Here is a 26631-nt window from a genome sequence, read left to right as displayed (position 1 = left end):
AAAATAATTTATTTAATTTCTTCATTTTTCAAAAATTATGACAAAAAAATTACAACTTCAAAAAATTCACCATGCCTCTTATGAAATGCGCCAGACTGTCTACTTTGCAAAAACGGGTCATTTGGGGGATATCTGTACTGTTCTGACATTCTTGGACCTCAAGAAATTAGATTGGCTGTAAGTACTTCAGGATTGATCGATTTTCAGGTATATCCCATACTTTCCTACAGATTAAATAATAAATACTGATTTGGGTTATTTTCACCAAAGAAATGTAGCAGAATGCATCTTGGCCTAAATTTATGAAGAACAATTTTTTATTTGCAAACTTTTATGACAGAAACAAAAAAAAACATGTTTTCAGTCTTTTTTGTTATTTTAGCAAAAAATAAAAACCTCAGTGGTGATTAAATACCACCAAAAGAAAGCTCTAGTTGTGTGAACAAAATGATAACATTTTAGTTTGGGTATAGTGTTGCATGACCGCGCAATTGTCATTCAAAGTGCGAGAGCGCTGAAACCGGAAAGTTGGCCTGGGCAGGAAGGGGGTAAAAGCGTCCATTATTGAAGTTGTTAATATACAGATCACTTAGAGAAAGAATGGAGATGAGATTTACAGGAGAGGAGGGGCGTGAAATTTAAAAAGCACTCCAACAGTGAGTTAAAACCCCTAACTGCAAATCTTCTGTTAATACATTCATTCACCCCCTTTCATTGATAAATTCTCACTTTCTCTTTTTCCTTAAATGTAAGAGTAAGGGACAGGTTCTCAGATGTAAACACTATGATAACCAATCACACCAATCACATGGTACAGAGCCACTCAGATCAGTTCTGTGCATTGTGTCTGTGATCTAAGCTTTCATGGGCACACATAAAGAAATGTCCACCACTCTGTTATTCTGTACAGCAATAGTAAGTAGTTAAAGAGTATTTAAAGCCAAATTCTCCTTTTTTTCTGTTTAAGATAGAGTAAGCAAGGTTTTATTGCAGTCTCTGTCCCCACCGGTGTGCTTAATGCTCTCTATTTGTGCTGGTGACCATTGGCACTGGGAATGAAAATGGGATAATCTAGAATTTTAAGTTGTCACTGGAACAGGAATAGAGGAGTGATCTTCCAAGGAGGACATTTGTTACAGTGAGGGAAGATTTCATATGTTAAAGAGAGCTCTTAATACTTTGTATCTCAAAACAGCAAGAGAAGAGAATTTTCCCCAATGGGATGGGGTTTCATCATTCCATACACCAAAGTCTAAAAATTTAAATTGTCAATGGAACAGGAATAGAGGGAAAATTTAAATATATGAGAAAGATTCCAGGAAAGCTTTAGGCCACAGCAAATACATTTTGACTATAAAATAAACGGTAACCTTTATTACCAAACAGAACAATTGTTGACCATAAATAGAACAACATGTTTAGTCTTGAGAACTCAATCAGCAATATCTTAAACTACCCAAATTACAGCTTACCAACCATTGTCTACCCACAAATTGTGCGACATTACCCCACCTGCGTGGGAGCAGGTCATAAGAAACAAAAGAGACACTAAAAATGATCTAGAGGATTTTACTTTTGAGGTAGCTGCTAATGCCACCCAGTGACAGGATAAATATATACAGGTTAAAGGTTACACTCATTGGCCAGCTAATTTCCCACTAAAAGATTTATAACCGATCCAGCACTCAGACTGTAGGCAAGTGCTGGTTCCCCATCCATCCAGAAGGTGGCACTGTGCTATTATTACAGATGGTGTGGAGTCTGTTAGAGGAATTGTTCCCTTGTGGACTCCATCAGGGTCTCAGAGAAACCAGCTGACTAATTGGACGGTGCAAATTTGGAGACCTCAGGTGGCCTTCTTGACTGGTAACCTTATATATATATATATATAGGGTCTTTTGCATCCTAGAATTCTATTTGCTTTCCCCACTGCCTGGCCACATTGATTGTAAAATGAGCAAACAGTGTGGCTAGGCAGTGGGGAAAACAAATAGAATTCTAGGATGAATAACTAGAGGGGTCACCAGCAGGAGGAAGGAGGTCCTGATTCCCCTATAAAGATCTTAAGTTAGACCTCATTTAGAATACTGTGTCCGGTTCTGGAGACCTCACTTACAAAAAGGTATTGATAAGATAGAATGAGTCCAGAGACGGGTAACAAAAATGGTGAAAGGTCTGGGGGATAAAACATATCAAGAGCGACTTCAGGAACTTAATATGTAAAGTCTGGAGAAAAAAAGGGAAAGGGGGGACATGATTGAAACCTTTAAATACATCAAGGGAGTGAATGAGGTTCAGGAAGGCAGTATTTTCAACAGGAAACCAAAATCAAGAACACAGGAACACGACTTTAAAGTAACTGGAGGAAACTTCAAAACTTATCTCAGAAAGTATTATTTTACTGAAAGAGTAGTTGATGCTTGGAATAAACTTCCAGCAGAGGTAGTGAGCCAGTCAACAGTAAATAGCTTCAAGCATGCTTTGGACTAGCATAAATCTATTCTCAGACAAAATGAAAGTAAAAAAAAAATGGATGGACTCTTTGGACCATTTGGTCTTTTTCTGCTGTCACTTCTCAATGTTTCTATTTGCCTGGAGTGAGTGAGCCATACAGCACAACCCAGTGCACTGACAACCACCACCTCTCCAGCAGAAGCCATCCTACAGGTCCCAAGTCTAGTAATACTGTGAAATTACAATTGTATTGCCATATAATCAGTGCCTACAAGAACTGTCACCATTTATTACTGTTGGCCTATATATGCAAAATACCAGATAATTACAGCAATCAAGAACTGTGTGTGCTCTATGGGCAGCAGATGCTTGGCTGGATTTTGGAAACATTAGCCTGTATCCACATAGGAAATACAAAACCTTGCGATGTACTCTTGACTGAATTGAGGGGTCAGTACTATAATGAACCAGGGGGATGGCTAAATGGGGTTGGAACCTGCTATCCACACACGTCAGAATAAACAGGACCAGTCTGCACTGGGCTTTGGGGTTAGAACAGGCAAGTGGTCCACCCCTTGGGTAGCCCTGCTAAGATCTGTCCTCAGTGCATGCTCAGACCCTTTACAGTTGTCATTTATGTCACCAGCATTCCCACCTCTGGCTGTGGTGTCTGCCAGCCAGCAGCCAAATGGGGCCAGGGGTGAATCATTTGCTGGTGGCCTCTGACTTCATAGCAAACAGAGAGTCTTATACAGCTAGCTGTCACATTCATGACAGCTTTCCAGCCTAGAATGCCCCACTCTGAGTCTCTCTATATGCCAACTCAGAGTTGGTCTTAATTACCACCAGTTTTCTTGTCTATGAACTGAAGTTAATCCTTTTAGAATATGTTGCAGCTTTAGTGACAGATTCCAAAAGTGGCAGTAATAGGAATTACCTGAGTTTGGTGAACGTGTCAGAAAGCTCTGTAAAAACTGTTGCATTGTTTTAAAAGGACCATACCACCAAAAAGTGTTGTAACATCTTTATTGATTTCCCCCATTCCTCGAGTGATGGTTCACACTTAAGTTGGCCATACACTAAATCAGTAGGTTTTCATTTGAAATTGTTTGTTTTAAGAACATTTCTTCGATTTTCTAATCGTTAGTAGAACCAAATCAATGTTTTTCAACCGCAGTGACGAGAAAATTCGAAGGAGCAGGATCATAAATTGTTCTCAAATTAACAAATTTCTAACAGTGTATGTGGTTTTGGTTTTGTAAAGTCTGTTTGCTTCAAAATTGAATGTTAAAACAAATAAAATGTTGAAATATTTTTGTAATACTACATTCTTGCCGTCTAATATACGAAGAATGTTTGTATGAATGTTCGTACGATTCATACAAATGTCCAAAAATCTAATGTGTACAGTTTTAGGCCATAGATTTCACCTCTTTAGCAGTGTTCCTATATAGATTTCTGCTGGATTGAGGTCTGACTTACTTCCTATTTTTAACTTTCATGGGTACTTGTTATCGGTTTTTTAACATCTGTAAATGTTGCAACACTTTCTCATGTAATTATTCTCATGAAAGTGTTTAGTTGTGTGTTTATTTTTAGTGTAAAGGAATATTTTGCCTTTAATCCTGCACAGCACATCGGACGGGAAGCTGGGCACTAGTGGAAGGACCCAGAGACATTGTATAACAATTGTCACCAAGGTATGGAAAAACCTTAGATAGAGAAATTGGCATAGGGTGCAGCTTATGAGAGGAAATTAGGTAGATTTCACACTTCAAAAATAGACACCAAGTAAACCATTTTGTAAAATCATTTTGTTCTTGTGGATTATTTTTCTGTGACGCTCTCTCAGTATGATGTGCAATAAAAGTTTGAACTTATTGGCAGTAGTAATGATGAGAATACCAGACTGCAAATCATATTAAAGGAGAAGTACAGCTCTTTTGGCAGTACTTCTTCTGTGGATCACAGGATTGCAGTGCGTTCTGCACTCCTGTGACCGGTTTCAGCTGACAGAGTGCTGAATCCTGCTGTTGGCTGATGTCACTCAGCCAGTCCAGGCTTGGGAAAGATCCTGACTTTAAAGTTGGGATCCGCCCCAGAATCTGGAGCTGCACCTGGCTCAGTCCCTCAGTGATCCGCTGAGAGCCTGAGCCAGCAGCTCCCTCTCCCTTCACAGACCAGTACCCCAGTGAACGCACTGGGAGGGGCAGAGCAGACAACGCTGACTCTGCTCAGAGCTCCGGGGAAAACTCAGCGATCAGTGGGGGACAGATGCAGCTTCAGACTGATGCTGCATCCTCCTAGGTAGGTATAGTTGAGGGGAAAAAAACAATCCCACACTTCTCTTTTCAGTCGTTTGAATCCTGAGATGTGTCTGTCCTGGATTACATGGTCTTCTTGTTCATTTACTTGCAACCTTGAATCTGAATGCATAGCTGAAGTTTGAGTGTGACTTTTTTTTGCATAGTTACAGTGTTCATTGGTCCAGCTTGTGATGGTGACAGCTCAGTCAGTATGCTATGAACATGCTCTCAGCACACAACCTCAGGTTGCTGTAAATGCAATATTCTTACCACTGCACACACAGTACGTGTTACGTGGTCAGCAAGAAGTAAAAAAAAGTACCTATTACCTTAAAAAAAAAAGAAAAAAATAAGGCCAGCAATGTCTTTGATTTACTAAAGGCAAATAGACTATGCACTTTGCAAGTGTAGTCACACTCTGCATGAGTATTTGCTCCAGAACTTCGATAACGAGGTGAAGTTTATTTTGAAATAAATACCTAATCACATGCAAAGGAAAATTTAAAAAAAACAGCATTTTGCTTGAATATGATTGAATGATAGTAGTCAGCAGAGATTCCCCTCATTTACTAAGCTCTGGAGCAAATGCCCTTGCAAAGTGCTAATTTTATTTGTCTGTAAAATTAACCTCAATGGATGCCTCCATCTTACTTTTATGGCAGGTGCGATTTGATTGATTTACTCATCTTAGGTTTTTACCAACTTGCTAAAAGTGTATTTCCAAAATTCCCCAGTAGACAGCAGTAAAGTACACTCCTAAATGAATATAATGCCATGCTCTGTACTGCTGTGTTAATGTGTTTGGACAGCTCCCAGCATAACTTTAACTGTGAGTAACTTCTCTGACTCAAGCTAAGAGTAGGAAAGAGGTTAGCCTTAAAAATCAGACCAAAGAATCAGCAAGATAGTCAGCTCAGTAGTAGGCTGCTTTGAAATGGAAATGCACACAGCTAATGACATTCTTGGGATGTAACCTTCTTGTTCATCTCTTGTCAGGATACAGGCTGGCTGACAGCTCTACAGGATGACTTTCTCCTCCCATGTGATTGTCTACTAAGGGTGGACTGTGACCTTGCCTCAAAATGCAGCTTGAAATTTCAAAACACACCTTGATTACCTCCCACTATCTACCTCAGCACTATATCAATGAGAGGAAGCCTGGCAGGATCACACTTATCCATTGAGTGCTGTGAGGACAGAGCTTGCCTGGATCTCAGCCTTGCAGGAATCTGTTGAAGTCACTCCAGCTGTATAGAGAGCCTTCCATATGATGGCACCATGTGTGAGACAACTTCTGAACTGCAAGAGGTTTTTCATTCTGGTTTTCACTCCCTTGTTGCTGCTACCTTTACCGCTCATCATCCGTACAAAGGTAATGTAAGCTGAATATATATAATGGTTATTTATTCATTGTTGACTTGCTGGCTCTTTGCATGTATTCTGTATTGTAATCTTGATTTACATATCAACACTTATGTAATATTTTAGCAAGGGGAAAAAAACTTTCTCTATTCAGAAAGTCCCGTGATGCTTCGAATTCCTTCTTACAGAGCCAGCTTCAGAATGAACCTGCTGGTCTACAAGTTCATGAATAGTTACTGATTATGCATTGACAGGCCAGTATTTTCAGTGTAGCTGACTGTGTATGGGGTTTTAACCAATTGTAGATTGTGTAAGCTGCAGTTAACACAAATGGTTACAAACTGCCATTGTTATGTTGAGAAGTTGACTGAATTAACCAACAATCTGACCTGTGTGGTGGCAGCAGCTGGCACTTCCAGGCAATTGGAAAAGTTGAGAAACCTTATCTGGTTACTATTTTTCCCTTCTGTGATGTGCAGCAATGGAAACGTCTGCCTTCCATTGTATAATCACATTCACTCACCCAGTCAAGCCTATGAGTCAAGACCCATTTGACCAACAGACATGTTTGGTGGTCAGATCTTGCCTTCACAGGCAGATCTTTTGGCATCAAACTTATCAGCCTTGCTCTTTTTGAACCCTACCTTTCTGATCTCGTCTAATTGTTCATATACACATTACACTAAAGCGTTTTATTGATTAATAATTTCAGATGACCTATGTCTTTTACAGCACTGAGCTCTGAAACAAGGGTTCCAGATACCATAGACTAGTTTTTCAACTTGCGATATAGGGGGCCTTAAACCCTAGCCCAGGAGAATGTCACCAGCACACTGAGTATCACCAATATGGGGCCACAAGTTTTAATGAACAATCAAATAGTTACAGCAAGGCAACGTTTCGGAGTCTCGCCGGACCCGTTCATCAGGCATGTGATGCAGGTCCTGTGAGACTCCGAAACATTGCCTTGCTGTAACTCTGTGATCGTTCATTAAAACTTTTGGACCCATATTGGTGATCCTCGGTGTGCTAGTGACTCTGGTTCCAGCCGACGGTCGTTGCACCACCCACTTATACACACATTTGTAATGCAGGAACATGTGCGTTTGGATTGTATACTTGCACTCTTAACCCCTAGCCCTCGACATCACCAAGGAGCTGCTTATACCATTCAGAATATGTAATGTTACAGGAGATGATTAGACTGTAGACATACTACAGGTGTTGTGGAAACTGGAAATTCATTGCTGGAGACAAATACTGGGGATATGTTACTCAAGACTCGTATTACTGCCCCTTTGCTAACTAATGCTCCTATTCCCACTACTGGGATCTCAAAGGATTACACATCAAGTACCGAAGGGCCACATGTGACCTCCAAGATGTAGTAAAGAAAATTGCATAATGTATGGCCTGTCTGGTTGGGGATATTACTTCTGCTGTACTGCTGTATTCTGCTGACAGGGAGCCTTCCTTGCCAGCAGAATACAATGATCAGTTTTGCTGACTATAGCTGGTGGCACTAATCATTTGGGAAAATAGACTGACAATCAGCTAGCCCATACATGGATCCAACCACTGAATTGTGATCCATGTATGGCCCTCATTAAACCACTACTCAGCACAATCAGCTAAATTATCCACTTGAAGCACACAAATGTAAAGTCTTAACTGCAAGAATTGAGTAATTTTGTTTATCCAGGTTTGTTAAATGTGTCGAGAAAGGATGGTGATATTATAATTCCCAATTGCAGTTTTCTGTCACCTCTCCAAATCATCTGCTTTCAGTGCAGGTTTTTCAGCAATGATAATTTGGTTCCTTGTTTATAGGTGTGGTTTTTCATATATAGGTGTGAACATCTTTAGCAAATTATCTTTTTTGGCACAATAGTATTATCACCTCCAGTATTATGGTGATTACTTATCAAAATACAGTATTTATAGCCATGGTATTATAAATTTCACCTGGGGTTCAGATTAAAGCGACCCTGTCGCCATAGACTAAAATGTGTGACAGAAGAAGCTGTATACATATTTGCCCTGATGAACTGTCCAAAATTCGAGCCCTGGCCTATCAGTGCCCTCCCACCAGACATCCTTCAATCTGAAAATCTAAGGAGCTAGGCAGAAAATTGATGGCCATACATCAGCTGCATCCAATCGCATGAAGCCATTGTTCAGATTGTCTGATAGCCGTGGATGCCAGTTATCATAATACATTAGCCAAAGATTTGTCCATGTGTACTATATAGCATGGATGGGGGAATCGAAAGATCTTGCAGTGTATGGCCTGCATTCTTAAAGCGCATTGGGCTCCACTGCAATTAATTAGGGTGTTTTAGATAGTAGGTCCCCGTCCAAGACATTGTAAGCCAGAATTTGTGTGCCAACTCCCTTATGCCAACAACAAAAACCCTTATCTGAATCTAAAAGTAAAAGCACTGTCAACTGTTGGGCTATCATTGGACTATGGAGGAACAACATCACTATGATCAAGCCCTGCCTGTGCTCCCATCCTACTGTATGCTCCCTGTACACCTTTCTTCTCTAGTTCCCAATGTCTGAACACATGGTAAATTAGCAGCACTGTGCAATGAAATACAATCTTACTGACTCACCAGACATAAACTACTGTTCTTATGCAGTCATTGTTCGGCTGATCATTTCCATCCGTCTCGATCAATTTTGAAATTGAAGTTTAAAGTAGTTAGCACTAGTGCCTGGCAGCACTGGAGTGATTGGTTCAAATCCCAACCACGGCAGCACCTGCTTGGAGTTTGCATGTTCTCCTTGTGCCTGCGTGAGTTTCCTCTGGGTACTCCAGTTTCCCCCCAGACTCCAAAGACATGCTGGTAGGTTAATTGGCTCCTGTCTAAATTGGCCCTAGTATGTGTATGTATGAATGTGAGTTAGGGACCTTGGATTGTACACCCTTTGAGGGTTAGGGACTGATGTAAATGTACAATATATATGTAAAGCGCTGTGTACATTGATGGTGCTATAAAAGTACCTGAAATAAATAAAAATAAATACAGATAATTTCTTTCTTTATAGTGGCAGCACAGGCCACATGGAAAAGTGCATCAATTTGTCTTAGAGCATTACCATTACTAACGTAAAGGATACTAAACAAACAAAGTGAATGTCAGAACAAACACAAATCTGAACAAAGATAGCATAAACCAAGTGTGACTAAACCATATCAAAGGGGAGTGCAGAAAACACATGTTGCTCACTTGCATTCCGAGTTTAATGTGAGCTTGTTGGTATCAGTCTCCTGAAGTCACACTACAAATTAATAGAGTCCTCTCTAGCTGCATCCTAGTAATAGCATTACTGAGAGGTTTATTCAGTTACTTGCTACATATTCTGACATTTGAGAGACTTCTGCACCATCAAATTACACTGATCAGCACTGCTGGCTATAGTGGCAAAAATTTGGCAGGGTGGTTGTATAGAAGTTGACTGGTAGATTGACTTCTGTACAAGCACACTGCCCATACATACATGAAAATTTAGCTGGTCCCTGCTGAACCAGACAAATCTCAATCCATGTATGGATGGCCTAACTCCCAATTTAAACTGGTGACTTATATACAGAAGCTCATTGTTATCCTATTGGACACGCAAAAGCAATTCCTTATTATATGAATCCAATGGATAGAATACTGTATACTCACCCTTTGCTACCTAAGATGAGGGGTTTAGCTTAGGGGCTCTGGGCTTGGGTGTCCTCAACATCCCCATTCTCCCCTCCCTTCTTTTTCTTTCTTCCTTTTCACAACTCTGCTGCGGAGATGTTTTCATCTCTTCTCTTGCTTTTACCTCAATATGAAACACTTTATCTATCTAGATTTAGTAATCACTTGAACAATGCTTTGTCTGCTGCCGCACAACTTTTCAGCTGGTCAAGGATCATCTTTATGTCCCCGGCTTCCTGTTGTATCTATATACAAACGTGCAGCCTTGTTTCTGAATGGTCCTGTCTTCTTGGCAGCTATGTCCTTACTGATAAATATTGTATTGTCTGCATTTATCTGTTACTTCTCGTTATGACTTGCGATATTTCAGTGAAAATTACAGGGCCACCCACAGCTCTGATTTCCAACAATTCAACAGGAATCAGCTGAAGTTCAAGCCGTCATATTTAAGTGGAAAAAAAAACCCTAACCATAACTATTCTTGAAAATGTTTCCTGCCCAATTTTCCTACCTAAACTATGTAAAAAAGATCAGTGTACTTACCTATTTTCAATCTACTCCAGTCAGGTCTTCTGCAGCTCTGTGTACATTAGCACATGACAACGGCTGTGAATTTTGGGAGCTGTGATCTGGGCTTCAATGGCCCAGCATTGTAGGTGCTCTCTCATTTTCTTTGCAGTTGCTCACTGACATCATAGGGGATCCAGAGCTGGGGGACCAGAGTAGATTAAAAATAAGTAAGTACACACATTTTTTTTTCTACAGTTTAGGCAGGATAGGTAGGAGGAGGGGTAGGGAACATTGTTAGGAATAGTTAGAGTTTGGCTTTTTTTCCACTTTAGGTCTCATTTCATGTGTGAAGGGGATTATGGGAGCATTCAAACTTGATCTGAGTGCCTTTGTCATTTTTATGGGCTTTTTCCAGATGTTTTTGCTTGAGCGTATCTTATTTGAATTAATTTTGCCAATGAAAAGCTAGTAACTAGGAGAAAAAAAACCACACAATTATGCAAATTTTTGCTCTTTTTTTGGGTGTTCTGATTGAAGTCTGTTGGGGACAAAAAAACACTTGAAACTTGTAGCTTAAAAGAAAAATGTAGGTAGTTCAGCTAGTTGTGTTTAATATGCATTTAAAGTGGAACTTTAGTCAGAACAACTTGATAAAAAATAATGTTCTTTAGCGAGGAATATACTTTCCACATTAATAATTATGCTGCCAAAATTAGTGTGTGCTGTAAATTATCTCCAGCATTGTTCTTGTTGCTTCTTTTGCTGAATCCTGAGCAGCAGTAAATCTTTAAGCTGTCAGCAAATCAGTCTCCACAAATTTGGCACAGTGCCTAAAATTAGAGAGCAACAGAGCATGTGCAGAGCAGGGTGATACAGTGTATTACTGGATTTTAAACAGTATAGACACTTATTGTTACTGTTTTACATAGCTATACCTACAAAATGAGCCAACCTGAAGTGATCTAGCAGGACTTAATTTCCTGACTAAAGTTCCACTTTAAGTGTTTATCTCATATCTGACTTGAATTCCGTTTAAAATTGCTCAAGATAATTAAGTTGCCCAAATGTTTAACTGATCTTGTACATGAATCTAGTTACACGCAAGCCAATTTTAAGGAATTCAGAAAATTGGGTTTAATATTGCTTTAAGTCTTTGATTAGTAGATAAAATGACTTTTTTAGTCATGCTGCTAAGTTTGTTTTTCATTAGCTTTATTCAAGTGTTACTAAACCCACAACAGTGAAATCAATCTGTATATGCAGTAAAGCATGCTTGTTATACTCACTGTGGAATGTAGGGGGTTAATCCTTGGCATTGTGTAAAAAAGGATGTTTGATCCCATCTTCTTTGATCCTCTCCTTCTTCCACAGTCCCCATTTCATCTCCTAATAGATTAGAGCATTGGTGGCAAGCTGCGCATGCTCAGTTTAGTGTACATTGCTAGAGAGTTTTTTCTTTTTTCCTGGGAGGATCCATGTGATCAAAACAGGGCCAATCAGCACTGTCCAGATAGGACAGGGGTTCTGAAGCCTCATAGGACAGTCTGAGCAGAATGAAAACTCCTCCAACAAGCTTTAACCAGTGCTCTGCTGGACACTGATAGAAGTCTCAAGACTGCTATATACTGCTAATGAGAAAAGGTATTTAGCAGTTTATATTTACTAACATAATTGCATTTCCATGTTGTGTGTACTGTAGGAGACCAGATATAGTGAATGCAGGGAACTTTTAGTGCTGGAACCCTTTGAATAGTTCTTTATTCCTTTGTTTATTTTTCAAATTCTGAAGGAAGTAAGTCAACAAAAATATTATGGTTGTGAAAGATGTCATCCTTACCCAACAGAAACATATTGCCTGAATACTCCTAGGTCTCTTCATGCGTGGTGGAATCCACTTTGTTCAGCAGGGGATCTGTCCGCTGATCCCCTGCTGAGCAGAGCAGAGCGGGTGGATGTCAGGTCTGTGTTCACTCAATTTATGCAGAGTGCACACGGACATAGCCCGCTCTGTTCTATGGACAGACGGGTGTAAATGGACTGGCTGTCCATTTACACCCAACTGCCCTCCAATCCCCCCGATCCACCTCGACCGAGGTGAATGGATCCCCTTCCATTTTTTTTAGTGCATTGAAGTGGAGGTAGGTGTAAATGGACACAAGCCTTTTACATCAACCAGTCCATAGGAATACATGAACCATCCGATCAGGTCTACCTAGAAAACTGACAGCTGGACGTGATCGGATCGCCCGTGTGATAAGGGGCCTTACAGTTGTAACCAATTCCAATCATAAAATAATCATGTAATCTATTTTTATAAGAGTTCACCCCAAATCATAAGACAGTGAAATAATAGTCATAGTACTGTATGCTTCAATGATCATGAGATTGTTATGTCGAAATAGATATATACGTAAGTAGCAAGAAGAACTCAGATTTAGTGCTTTTCATGAGCTTCAATCCAGCCAGTGAAGTACATTTCAGGGTTTTTTGCCCACTTTTATTCAAAAGTAAAGTATTCAGGGGGTTTCAGTATCAAATAGAAATTTTCCAGGCTCCTGGCTATCCAGACAGCATAGTCCTTGAGCCTTTCTCCGCACAGATGCATCACATTATCTCATTCAGGCTTGTGTCAAACCACGTGCCCAACTTGGGGTTGCACAGGCTCCTGTTTAATTGCACAGGGGGAGATTTACTAAAACTGGTGCACACACAATCTGGCGCAGTTGTGCAAAGTAACCAATCAGTTTCCAGTTTTTATTGTCAAAGTTTAATTGAACAAGCTATACTGAGAAGCTGATTATTTACTATGCACAGCTGCACCAGATTCTGAGTGCACCAGTTTTTAGAAATCTCCTCTCTTAGGTGATACCTTGGTTCAAGCAGATTGCCTTTCTGTGAGGCCAGACAAGGCACTCTTCCAGCATCTGTTCATACACACTGCTCCTGCAACAACTTGTCTCCAGGGGAAAGAGCCCTGAAATGTATACAGCCTCTATACTAAAAGATACTAAAAGGGTTGTGCATGCTGCACAATCAGGATGCTGGTTTCCAGTAAAATGTGGACACGGGGTTAGAGGCTTCATTCCTCCCAGTCCCTACAAAGCCTCTGAACTCCAGAACCCAACCCAGCAGTACCAGTCCTGGAGAAAATGGCAAAACCCATTTTCTCCATTCAGAACAGACATCCTGGAGCCCAACAACCTGCATAAGTGAGAACCCTGATTAACATCTAACCCTTCTGACACCATGACATGGCACATCACTTTCACATGTGTTAATTAATCAATATAATGAGCTTCATTGATTGACCGTGTGCATGGTTGATAATAATAAATATATCAGGCTGAACAAAAATTTTGGCTTTATCTACTGTTACCAGACCCAGTGTTAGAACAAGGTAATTTACCATTCAAGGTAAAGATGCCAAACTGCATCGCCTCCTCATTTCTATATTTTTAGCATAAAAGTCAGAATGGTAATTCAAATGCATTAGTGTCCCTGCTTTATAGACCCCCTTTCCCCCATCTGTTTTTCTAAGATTATTAAACATTTTCCTGAAGTACCATTAAAAAAACATAATTTAGATTCTTGAACTCTGCAAATGGACATGCCCATATTATCTGCTCGTGTTCTATCAAGCTACAAAGTGTTTAGTCTAGGTTCAAGAGGTAAGACATGCATGACTATGACAGCACTGAGTGCTACACAATGACAGCTAATACGAATTTTAGCATGCTTGCAGATTGGTATAGATAGGACAATCCAAAATGTGTATAGAAGTAAAACACATCATTTAATGACATGATGAAAGTGCAGTACGGTTCTGAAACTTCAGACAAATGGAAGCAGATCTGTTATTGGTTGCCATGTACTCCTGAACACCTCTGCTCTTTTCTAAATGGACATATAACTCTTCTGTGAAATGTTCCAAATGCTGAGTGGACGTATGTTATTTTATGAATAGTTTGTCTTTAACAGGCTAGTTAACCTTTATCATGAGAGTATGACTTACAGTTGACTAAGTGAAGATTGGGTTTTGTCCTGTGCCACTAAAGCAATAACAGACATTTATGGAACAAGAGTGAAATCCAGGCTTTTCTCAGTGTACGAGAATTTGACCAGAGAAGGGCGCTGGAGTCAAATAATTGACAAGGCTGGTTAAAAGAATTACAACTGCGTCTGCAAAATCAATTTGTATCTGATGTGTGTTCAGAAAATAGGATTAGGTTGAGGAGTGGCGTGTGGCAAATATGGCCCCAGATTTCAACATGTAAACCTTGTTGAAAATGTCTTGCAGATGTTATAAACACAGCTCAGTATTGGTGCACTCAGAGTCATGCCCTTCATGCCATCATTGGCATATAAAAACTCACAGACATTCAGAGACCTTCTATTTGTTTTGTAATAGGAAGCTTAATTTTTTGTCCTAATTACCCCTCTAGTCTTGGGGATCATTACATCTCTGTGGAAGATTGACAGCTCTTAGCAATGATTTTTCCTATCACCAGAGACAGATTAAGGCAGAATAGGGCACTAGGAAAGATGGAAGCCTTGTACTGACCTGGTTTGCCCCTATAAACACCAATTACCTACATGTACATTCCCCTTTGTAAAATAGCAAGTAGGTGTGTAGTTTTAACCTATCTCCCTGATTTATTGCATGGAATGAAGATTGTAACTAGGCCACTTGGACATCCTCCAGACCCTGGGCTCCTTTCTAAGTTTCCATGTGGATGATCCATCTATGCTTATACATCTCTAAGATGTATCAGGAGATAATGCTTTAGGGGAAGTGATATAAAAACTTCCAGTGCTCCCTAGAAATAACACTGAGCCCTGAAAACTGTTGATGTGAGTAGACATTTCAGTAAGTCCCTACCTACTTATGGAGATCGTTTGTCAGTCCAACTTGTTCGTATGTCCAACAAAGATCAGTACTTGCAGACAATAGCTGCAAGCACTGAGTTCTGGTGGGGAGATTGCTGCCGGAACATTACATGTGTTGGAGCGGCGATTTGTTAGTTTTTTTGCGTACAGGCCGCTGGGTGTGTGTACTCGGCTTTAAATGACTGGACATGTTCACATCTTTAAAGTTCACAACTTGAACATTCATATGTAGGGGACTAACTGTATGTGCACTATTCGGAGAAAGGAACTAAAAAAAAGTGAACATTGTTGCAACTTTCAAAGGTAATGGAAATCAAAGAAAATAAAAGTAACTATTTGCAAACAAAGTTTTGTTATTGGACATCGGCCCTGCAGTTGCCAATTCAAGGAACTTGCATTGAGACCAAGATCAAAGGGAGAGAGATGCTGGAACCCAAGTTAGGTTCTGGGCAATGAAGGCCAATGAAGGAGGTTTGCAATAACCTGAGGCTAGTGTGAGACTAGTGAGTGAATCTCATACAACAGACCTATGGGACCTATGGGAGGAAGCAAGCATGAAATAGGGAATTCATCCATGAATACTTCTTGAGAAAGCAAAAAGGTGGTTGGCCTGAAGAAAGCACTAATACTAAAGTATGTTTTGGCTCTGGTTGATAATGTTTCTATGTCCTGGGTTTCTACTATTCCACTTTTAAGTGCATTATAAAGGTTTTTCTCATTTGAGTTTGCTTTACTATACAGAAGAGTGATGCCTGTATATTTGTTATGTGGATGATGTGATCAAAGGTATGACCTTGAATGCACAAACATTGGGTTATATTTATAATATCTGAGATTTTTTGCATTTTCTACAAGACATGCATGTTGAAAATCAGTGCCATATTTACCAAAAGCACACCTAAGTACATTACCTCCTATTTTCCAAACTTACATCAGATACATATTGATATCGCTGATGCAGTTTGCCCCACTACTTCTTTATACTCAACCATTTCTAGGCACATACTTGGTTCCTGCTCCAGTTTACAATGATTTAAGGCAAAGGGCACCAGATGCTTTTTTGTATTTTTTACAGTTTATTGAACATGTTAAAGTAGAGTTTCACCCTATTTTGCAACCATGACCACATTTGTTGCTGATCCCTGTGCCATTAGTTTTTGGATGTTGTAACTTTTTTGTTTAGTTTTAGTGCCTTTAAATGTAAGAAATCGCTCCACTTTCGTCCTACTTTGCTGCAGCTAGTTACATTATTTCCTTTCTCCCGTTGGCTCCTGGGATTCCAGTGTCATCAATTCCAGGAGTCAACAGGCATACTCCGCTTCTAGCATTGCGTTATTGCAAAACCAGAAATTACACAATGCTAGGCTGAGGTAGGCGCATGATTGATTGACAGGTTGCCATAACAACAGAGCGGGAATTTCCTCTGATACTGCCGTTGGAAACCTGCAATACACATAGTGTGCTGTGATTAATTTTCACTGCACATGCACAAGATCGGGAGGTGCATGCTGGGTAACCAGCTGCACCTAATCCGGGAACAAACTCCTAGCAGGCTTCAGATGCCCACACTCTGAATAGCCGCTTGCATGATCCAGGGAGTTCTGTAAGTAATGCTAGATTTTATATAAAAAAAAAAGATTACAAATATACAGTATATTGATTCAGAGTATAGTTGCAGCAACAATTGCAGGGGTGATTTTTTTTTTTGAATTTGCAAGATGACTGGAGCTTTGCTTTAACATTGGAGAGACAGTTTAATTAGGATATCAAAAAGAGGAGTACCCAGACAGTAGACAGTTCAAGTTATTTAAAGGATTTCTGTCTTCTCTAACATACTCACAAGCATGGAGGATGAGAATCTTAGAACAGCAGTTCTTATAAATTCTCTCGGTTAGGCTTCCTGGGATAGTAGTCCAATTGAGCTTTGTGAGCTGCCAATCTAAATATCAATGGATCCCAGTTCACTGTCTCCTAGACTTTTTTCAGGATTCCAGGCTTTCAAATATTTATCAAGAAGAACTCATGGTTTTAAATTAGCGATTGCTCTATCACAACCCACCAGACTCACAGTGACTGGTAGATAATATTGCTGCACAAAGCTTAGGGATGCTGGTCACCTTCACTGTACTGTTCTGGGTCCCTTTGCCATATGTGCTTGTATCACTTAGAAGACCATACCTAATAGACTTGGCAATTTAAATGAGACCTGCAAACAAATAAAATCCAATGCTATATATTTTTAAAGAAAAGAGTTATTTTAATGCATAAACCACAGCACAAAGTTCATAACCCCCACTGAACAATACATACTGTGCAAAACTAATCAATGGAAAATGATGTCATTCAGTTTTATGGACGCCAACAAAACAATTAAAGATCACAAATATTATTCTGGCAAAACCCACAAAAATTGTGGTAATAAACATTTTGGAAGTTGAGCAGTTAACTGTTTAGGTGTGATCCACTGACTTTTGTTTTTCTATTCAGTGACCAGTTGCAGAGGATTTTTTTTACTGCATCAGGCTACTAGCAATGGCCTATATTGTGTGATCTGACTGCAGATGAAAAATATCTGTAGATGAATCAGACCTGTCTTTCTAGTGTTTACATTTAATCAGAAAAAATACAAAGAAACAAAGTTTCTAAAACATTTTTTGATGGTAAAATTATTTTGACTTTTGTAAATTAACCACTTGCCCTCCTGAGGATTTCCCCCTTCCTGACCAGGCCATTTTTTGAGTTACGGCGTTGTGTTACTAGAACTGACAATTGCATGGTCATGCAACACTGCACCCAAAAGAAATTTACATATTTTGTTCCCACAAATCAAGTTTTCTTTCAGCGGTATTTAATCCCCTGTGCATTTTTTTTTTGCACTATAAAAACAAAGACCAACAATTTTGAGAAAAAAAACATTTTTGACTTTTTGCTATTACACATGTCCAGTAAAAAAATTTGATAAATCAAATTTCGTCATAAAGTTAGGCCAAAATGTATTCTACTAAATGTCTTTGCTAAAAAAAATCCCAATAAGTGTACATTAATTAGTTTACATGAAAGTAATAGTTTTTACAAATGGCATTCTGACACTGGGGGGAACTGACTTGGTGTCACTGACATCCCCGGTGACACTAATACAGTGATCAGTGCTAAAAAAAAGCAATGACACTGAACTAATGGCACTGGGCAGGAAGGGGTTAACATGAGGGGCGATCAAAGGGTTAACTGTGTGCTGTTTCACTATGTGCTGTGTCTGTGTGCTTCACTGTAAGGACACTGCTTTGCATGGCTGTGCTGCGCACAGCCATCCAAAGCAGTGTGCACGAGCTGACAGGGAGGCAGGGGCGGACTGACCATTCGAGCACTCGGGCACTGCCCGAGGGCCCGGGGTCAGTAGGGGGCCCCATGAAATGCCCCTGGTACCTTTTTATAGGCTTTTTTGGGTGTGCTTTGAGTGTGGGCAAGGACACAGGGGCCCCATGATCCCCTATTGCCCGGGGGCCCCATGAGTTGTCAGTCTGACCCTGCAGGGAGGAGAACTGTTTTGTTTACAAACAGTTCTCTTCCCCGTCGGAGATGCTCGGCAATCACCGGACGCCAGAGAGTAATCACCGGCCTGGACCCAGTGATTGACAGCCGTGGCCACGAATGGCGGTGCGGGTAGGGTGCGTGCACCCCCAACCCGGAAATGCAAAATCACGTATATATATACACGTGATTTTGCGCACTCGTGCTGCCCTGTAGCAGTATTTCTGCTATACAGCAGTCGGGAAGCGGTTAATATAAAAATAAACAAACAATAAAAAAAACGAGTGGTTTCCTTAAAGGATTAGTTCGCCTTATTATAAAATAATAAATGCACATGTTTTTGTAGGTATGCATTATTTTTTTACTTGGAGCCTATAAAGCATTGCACTACTGACTGTGGGTGCTATGCAGGACTCCTGCAGACTTATCAGTGTATCTGTCTGCTTGTATCTCGTACAAGCAAGCAGATACACACTGACAGGAAGACTCAATGAACTACCAGAGCGCTAAACGGCGACATGGTGCTTCATTGCGAACTACAAACTGACAGCCACAAAGGAAGTCGGTACATGTAGTTTCCCATTCACAGAACTCTGTGAAGGAATGCCACAGGATGTAACCTGGCATTGCAGTGCAGTGGGCACATGATACATCTTCCAACCATGTTCCCAAAGGTAAACGTATGTTCAATGTCTGGGTCTCTACACCCAACTTGTAGCCTGGGGCCACTGCAAAGAGTAGACTGTTCTTCTTACCCAAGTGCTTACTTTAAGCAAAGTCAAACTCTGTTTTAAAAAAATGTGTTCTTAAAATCTACGTTTAACTAAAAATAAAAACATAAAAATCATCAAATGGGACATACAGTTAGTATGATGTGCCTCTTGTGTTGATTCTTCTTTCAGTGGAGATCTTCCTCTGTCCTGCGGTTAGGGACGAATGTGTGGAAGTGAACTGTCTATGTCTTGGGACACACATACAGTATATCTGCAACTGAAGGTTGAACGATGTTGGGTGGGAATCAACCTGGAACAGGGCTAGCACTAGACCATGATGTAGTGAGTTATGGTGAGCAATACATTTTTTCATCTGATAAATAATTGGAGTTAGGCTTTACTTATTAGAGTACATAAACTGATATTTTCCAATACAGGTAAAAGCTATGCGGCCAAATCGCTTCTTTAATTTCTTGGGGATCTGAAAGCTGAGATGTGCCTGCTGGGTCAGTACCTCTCTGATAACCACTGGAGACATTACAAAGTCAAACAACTGGCACTTGTTTGTCTTGATGTTTTTAAAATAATTGAATTAGTGGAGAATATATCAGCCAGAATGAGATCCCAGGTAATGGCTGTAATTGGCAGACAGAAAAGTTGGGAAGATCTGGCTATTGTGGTTCCTATATATATATATATATATATATATATATATATATATATATATATATTCACAATAAATTAAATGATGCAACTGGCCATAATCTTCATACACAGAAATGTTAGTTTTGGGTGGAATGACCTATCAGAAAATTTTGTGGTTTGGTAAATCCTGTAAGAAGTGATATTTGATCACAGTTGTGTAAAGAAGATGTTGCTTAACTTCGTGTGATAGTTATTAAGAAAAGAATGACTCATCATTAAAATCACAAGATAATTATTAAGTAAACTACACAAAATGGGAAAAGTGAAAGAGTTCATCTATTAAGTTGGGGACTCTATGGCATCTCTTTTCTTCAGCAAATAAAACTGCAGTATAACATATGGCCATCTAACATTTTGCTGAGCATTTAGTCATTCCTTTTTACACTAAGCAGACCCAAGAGTCATAAGCACTAAGCAGACCCCGAGATCATATTTGGAGATCATTCCTTTTCCCAGCATACAGTGCCTTGAAAAGTATTCATACCCCTTGAAATTTTCCACATTTTGTCATGTTACAACCAAAAATGTAAATGTATTTTATTGGGATTTTATGTGATAGACCAACACAAAGTGGCACATAATTGTGAAGTGGAAGGAAAATGATAACACCACTGCATTGCTGACTGAAGGAAATTTTTCCAACAAGCTTGTTTGAAAGAAGTTGATCATTAGATCAGCTTAAGTGGAATGGGAATGGCCGTAGATGGATCAAAATTTGGCTGGTCCCTGCTTAACTGGTGAATTTCGATCCATCTATATCCTATCTATATCATTATTATGGCATGATGTTCCCCTATATGGATTTTCTCTTTTTTTGGGGAAAACAGCCTTCCAGAGTAAATGGTAACTTTGTAAATTGAGTGTAATTGTATGCTGATCTGATTTCCAAATTTCTCCTGTGTTTTATTGCAATTCTGTAAATAACACACGTTTTTGTCCCTGGGTAGCTATGCTCCTTTATTCCATTGTATCTATGGAGGAAGCCTTGGTTATCATCCAGGTTGGGCTTCAAACATGTCTGCCTTTGTTCATCTCAATTACATAGGGATATGGAGCTTAGTAGCTTACAGAATGAAGAGAACATTAGTTTATGATTCCATGCCAACTCACAGGAACTGACAAGAACACTGCATGTCCGGTAACTTGCTGAAAAAGTTCTCAGCTTTAACGAAAAACAGTTTATGGTAAATTTCATGGAACACCCTCTAATGTACATTACATGTACAGTGTTTTTTTTTTTGTTTAGTCAGAGGCTAGCTAGAAGCCTGGGTATGAGTCAACCTGGGAGTGAGTCAGTGAGGTTACTTCAGGTTAGGCTGGAGGGCTCTGCAAGTCAGTTCTCTGATACCTCCCCAGCCTAACCTGAAACTTGGATACATTTCTAGAAGCAGTGGGTGGGGGTGAGGAGGGGCTGATCTGTATATTTAGGGGAATCTGGCCAATCTCCAGCCAGGAAGTCTGGCATGGTGGCTAGGTCAGCCCTTAAATATGAGAGAGCCTGGTCAACAGGGGAGTCGAGAGGAAGATGGAGTTAGTAAATGCTGCTGGTGTGGAGCCTGAGATGGGGCCCCAGAGCAGGAGGGTCTGCTGGAAGCTGCAAAGAAGGACCTCCACTCTTCTACAGTCTACTGGGGAAAGACAGCCTGTCAATAGAGAAGAAGCCAGCCCAGCCATGAAATCAGCTTCAACCTTTAAAGCTAAAAGAACAGGACAGTATGAGTACATCTAGATCCCCTGTGCCAAAGAAGGGAGAGGGTTATCATGTGCAATACCCAACTAGTTCTCCCTGGAACTATATTCTCTGGGTGTCTCGGAAGCCCTCTCCCAGGGATACTCTCAAGACAGTCAGGTGGATGAGTAGATTTTCATCTGGGGTCTGAGGAGGTTAATTTAGGGGACCAAGTGCTCCCCTCCATGTGCTGATTTGTCAGAAGGGAAGTGCCACTTCTGAAGGAGTAAGGAGCCTAGAATCCACTTTGTGCTGTTGCTGGATTCTTGCAATTTATCCTAAGAAGTTTGTCCTCCAAGTTCCATTGGGCATCCCAAATACCCCTAGACCCCATCCAAGTTGTTAACCCCTAATAAAACAACAAAAAAAAACAAGCTCACGGACTGTTTACTGGCTTTCGATGAAAGTGTGGAAAATGCACGTTGCCTGGCTGTGCTGAGCTTAGAAGGACCCAAAAACTCAGCGACTTTCAAGAGGGTAGCGCTACATGCAGTATATTGCATTTTTGTTCTTGTGTTTAGTTATCCTTACATGTAGCTGCACAGAGTGCAGATGTGCTGACCAAGAACATACTGAAAGAAAGAGCAAAGTGCACTGATCAGTGTTCTGCTGCTCCTTTGTGATCCAATCAGCAAGCTGGAGGTGTGTTCTTAAAGAGGTAGTAATCCACACTTAAAAAAAATCTTTTCTCCTGCAAAGTAATGTCATAATGTGCTAGTATGCATTGCAATGAAGTTCTCCAGCGGTGCGCTGCCACCACTGCAGAGGCTTCCATCTTCACCCAGTCATTCTTCAGGATTCACAAGCTCCGTGCCGTGATGACGTCACTCCCGTGCATGCACACGGGAGTCCCGGGCCACAGCTCAGTACGGTGAAGGAACGGCACAACCATACAATTCCTTCAGAGCGCATGTGCCAGCTGTCAAAAGGAGCCAATATCTCCTAAATGTGCACCGATATTCATTTACCTACATGTAAGCTTTATTATATGAAACATAAATAAACAGAGCAAAAATAGATCTCTAAATCCAATCAAAAAAAAATATTATATAAAGTGCAAAATAAATATATCATAAACCATGAATTAATAGTGAATATCCCCAGTAGTATTAATATTAAACACCAAAAGTCCGTGCATAATAAAAATCAGAAGTTCCAAAAATTCTTCAAATACAAGGAAAACTTCCACCTTCCACCCGTGCAAACCAGCATCAAATGCACTCACCAGAACTTAGTGAGTGAGAAGCCTTTAGGGATTTTAACCACTTCCCGACCGGCCGTTGTATATAAACGGCCGGACGGTGGCACTGCAGGGTCGGGTGGCCGTCTATAAACGGCCTCCCCGCACCCTGCTTGTGCGCGCACCCTGGGAGCGCGCAGCACCGCGATCCGGTGCCCGCTGTGTCCTCCGGACACAGTGAAACACCGATCGTCGGACGAGACCTCTGTACGAGGTCCCGATCATGTGATCACTGATTGGCCAATCAGTGATCACATGCAAAGTAGTAAGCAAGATGTCACTTGTGACATCATTGCTTACTATGTGTGAAATCTGTGAATGATCACAGAGGTCACATGGTACAAGGCTATTCACAAAAGCCTTGTACCATGTGACAAGCTGTGACCAATCACAGCTCACTCTGTATTTCTCAATGAGTGCAAGAATGCACACAGAGAGAAAGAGAAATGATTGCTTTTACATCCTATATGGGTGTAAAAGCAATCAGTGTAAAAAAAAAAAAAAAAAATCTTTATCACCCCTCACAAGTAGTACAGTGTCACCATGGTGACACTGTACTGCTAGGGTGACAGTATGTAAAAAAAAAAAAAAAAATAATAATATAAAAAAATAAAATAAAAATGTAAAAAAAAATGTTTAAAAATTATAATTTTTGCTTATAAACTAATTTGGATTTTTTTTTTTTTACTAAAAAGATAACGTAATAAATTTTGGCAAAGATTTATGATGAAATATTATTTATTTGCAAAATTTTATAAAAAAAACACTTTTTAAAAAATGTTTTGGACATTTCATTTACATAGCAAAAAAAATACAAATCCCAGTGATGAATAAATACCACCAAAATAAAGCTTTATCTATCTAAAAAAAATGGTAAAAAATTCATTTGGGTACAGTGTTGCATGACCGCGCAATTGTCATTCAAAGTGTGATAGCGCTAAAAGCTGAAAATTGCCCTGGTCAGGAAGGGGGTAAAAGTGTCCGGTCTGGAAGTGGTTAAAGGGATCCTAAACCCTCTTTAGCATCCACTCCATAGAATTCTTTACCGTCCTAATAGGCTCCACCGTTCAACCAGGAGAAAAAATCTCAAATAGTGTAATATTGCCAAACAATAATAAAATTTGAAAGCAAAGATTAAGGCCACTCACATGTCAGCAACTTTTAAAAGGCACATTTATTGAGTACAATAGCCTCCAGATGGAACACGAGCATTTTACAGCCTCCTCTTTCAGGAATCTCACATCAGCCACAGGATAAAGCAGAGAATCCACAAAACAAACCAACACAGCTCCCAAAGATGGCCGCTGGAACGCACCACTCAGCGTGCGCTCCACTCACTGGAAGTGACGTCAGACGTACGGAGTATGGACCGGAAATGCGTCAACGCGTTTTGCCCCTCCCATCGGGCGTTCTCAAGACATCCATTTCCTGTCATCACTCCCTTAAATACCCGGAAGGAACCCGCCCCTCAGTTGCTATTGGTCAAACCACCTCCCAAGAAATACTAAACACCGCTCCTCCTATTGCTTGACGTGAAGTTTTGTAGGTAAGTACTTCTGTTGTAAAGGACTCTCACGTCAAGCAATAGGAGGAGCGGTGTTTAGTACTTCTTGGGAGGTGGTTTGACCAATCGCAACTGAGGGGCGGGTTCCTTCCGGGTATTTAAGGTAGAAATGGACGTCTTGAGAACGCCCGATGGGAGGGGCGAAACGCGTTGACGCATTTCCGGTCCATACTCCATATATCTGACGTCACTACAGGTGAGTGGTGCGCACGCTGAGCGGTGCGTTCCAGGGGCCATCTTTGGGAGCTGTGTTGGTTTGTTTTGTGGATTCTTTGCTTTATCCTGTGGCTGATGTGAGATTCCTGAAAGAGGAGGCTGTAAAATGCTCTTGTTCCATCTGGAGGCTATTGTACTCAATAAATGTGCCTTTTAAAAGTTGCTGACATGTGAGTGGTCTTAATCTTTGCTTTCAAATTTTATTGTTGTTTGGCAATATTACACTATTTGAGATTTTTTCTCCTGGTTGAATGGTGGAGCCTATTAGGACGGTGAAGAATTCTATGGAGTGGATGCTAAAGAGGGTTTAGGATCCCTTTAAAATCCCTAAAGGCTTCTCACTCACTAAGTTCTGGTGAGTACATTTGATGTTGGTTTGCACAGGTGGAAGATGGAAGTTTTCCGTGTATAAATATATCATAAACCATTAATTCATGGTTTATGATATATTTATTTTGCACTTTATATAATAATTTTTTTTGATTGGATTTAGAGATCTATTTTTGCGTGTTTATTTATGTTTCTTATTGTTTGTGTTTCTTCACATTTGCACAGCAGCAGTTTAGATTTTGTAGTTTTTTGGCGCAAGAATAATTTTTATATAAATTTTTTTTTTTGAAGCTTTTTTATATGATTACCTGTAGGTAAAAGTATGCAAAAGGAGTTTACTAAAACTTTAAATAAGCTGTGCTGCAGGTGCAGGTGTGATGGTGGTTGAGGACCTGGCTGTGCTGTCTGACAAGAGTGCTGCAATTGTAAGGCTGGCTGTAAAGAATAAGAACATTTTTGACAGGTAAAACTGTATGTCTGTAAGTATCTATTCCAACAGGGCATCAGCTCTTGTTTGAAGTTGCCTTTTAAAATAACTTTTACAATAGGATAGTAAATAAACATGGACTGAATGGGAGTTTTTATGTTGGATATACACCTGACTTGTATTATTATCTCTTTTATATGTAAAGGTCTATAAAGAGACCAAGCCCTGCAAAATTCCAGAGTTCTGTTCACTGGAAGTATTTCAAGCCACTAGTAAATAAACATGAGATTTCTGTGTAAAGCCAACCTCAATATCTTAGAATAAGGTCCCTGAAGGCGAAGCACATAGGCTCTCAATGTGACGCCCCCCACTGAATCTCAGCATACTCCACATCTTCTATTCAAATAAAGTGCAACTCACAAACTTTCACTGCCAAAAGCCACTGTGTCCTGAAATGGCCAAGAACCATCATTCCTGGCACAGTTAATCCACTATGCAAAGAGCTTCATTCTCTGCAAGGAAGAGGAGGAAATCAGGAGGGATGCATAACTGAAAGTTATGTACTTTCTGTGTTCTAGGAATAACCTACAATTATTTATATGAGTGCATTCAAAGTTAACTCTGGAAGGCAAAAATGTGAAATCTAGGACACATACAAAATTAACTGTCAATTCAAAATGTAAATTAGTTGGCTTAACTAAAATACATTTTAACTGTTTTAGATTTTTTTTTGTCTAATTTTGTTTTTTAGGACTGAACTCCAGAGGGATATAAACACACCAATTAATACAGTTATGTGTGTATTAGTTAGGAAATGAGTGGAGGGGGTTAACCTACAGTTGAGCTTTAATCCTTTTATTGAGCTGATCCAGCTTGGATCAAAGTAAATGAACATAAAATATGCAGCGCTAAAAATTGAATAATAAAATTGATAAAAAATTTACATAATATACGTGTGC

The 26631-nt window shown here is 40.0% G+C and overlaps 1 protein-coding gene across 1 annotated transcript in view; it reads left to right on the top strand.

Annotated features, from left to right (window-relative positions):
* Positions 1-26631, top strand: part of SLC13A5 (solute carrier family 13 member 5) — a 123322-nt gene that overhangs the window by 8169 nt on the left and 88522 nt on the right. Inside the window, exon 2 of the mRNA XM_089683795.1 lies at positions 5757-6132. Within this exon, the coding sequence (XP_089539921.1) occupies positions 6028-6132 (105 nt within the window). The 5' untranslated portion in view covers positions 5757-6027. The remainder of the gene's footprint in view (positions 1-5756; positions 6133-26631) is intronic.

The sequence above is a fragment of the Staurois parvus genome, unplaced genomic scaffold (assembly GCF_062004578.1).
Source record: "Staurois parvus isolate SC_StPar_1 unplaced genomic scaffold, SC_StPar_1.0 ptg000321l, whole genome shotgun sequence".
Classification (NCBI taxonomy): domain Eukaryota; kingdom Metazoa; phylum Chordata; class Amphibia; order Anura; family Ranidae; genus Staurois; species Staurois parvus.
This window is presented reverse-complemented; position numbering and strand designations above follow the sequence as displayed.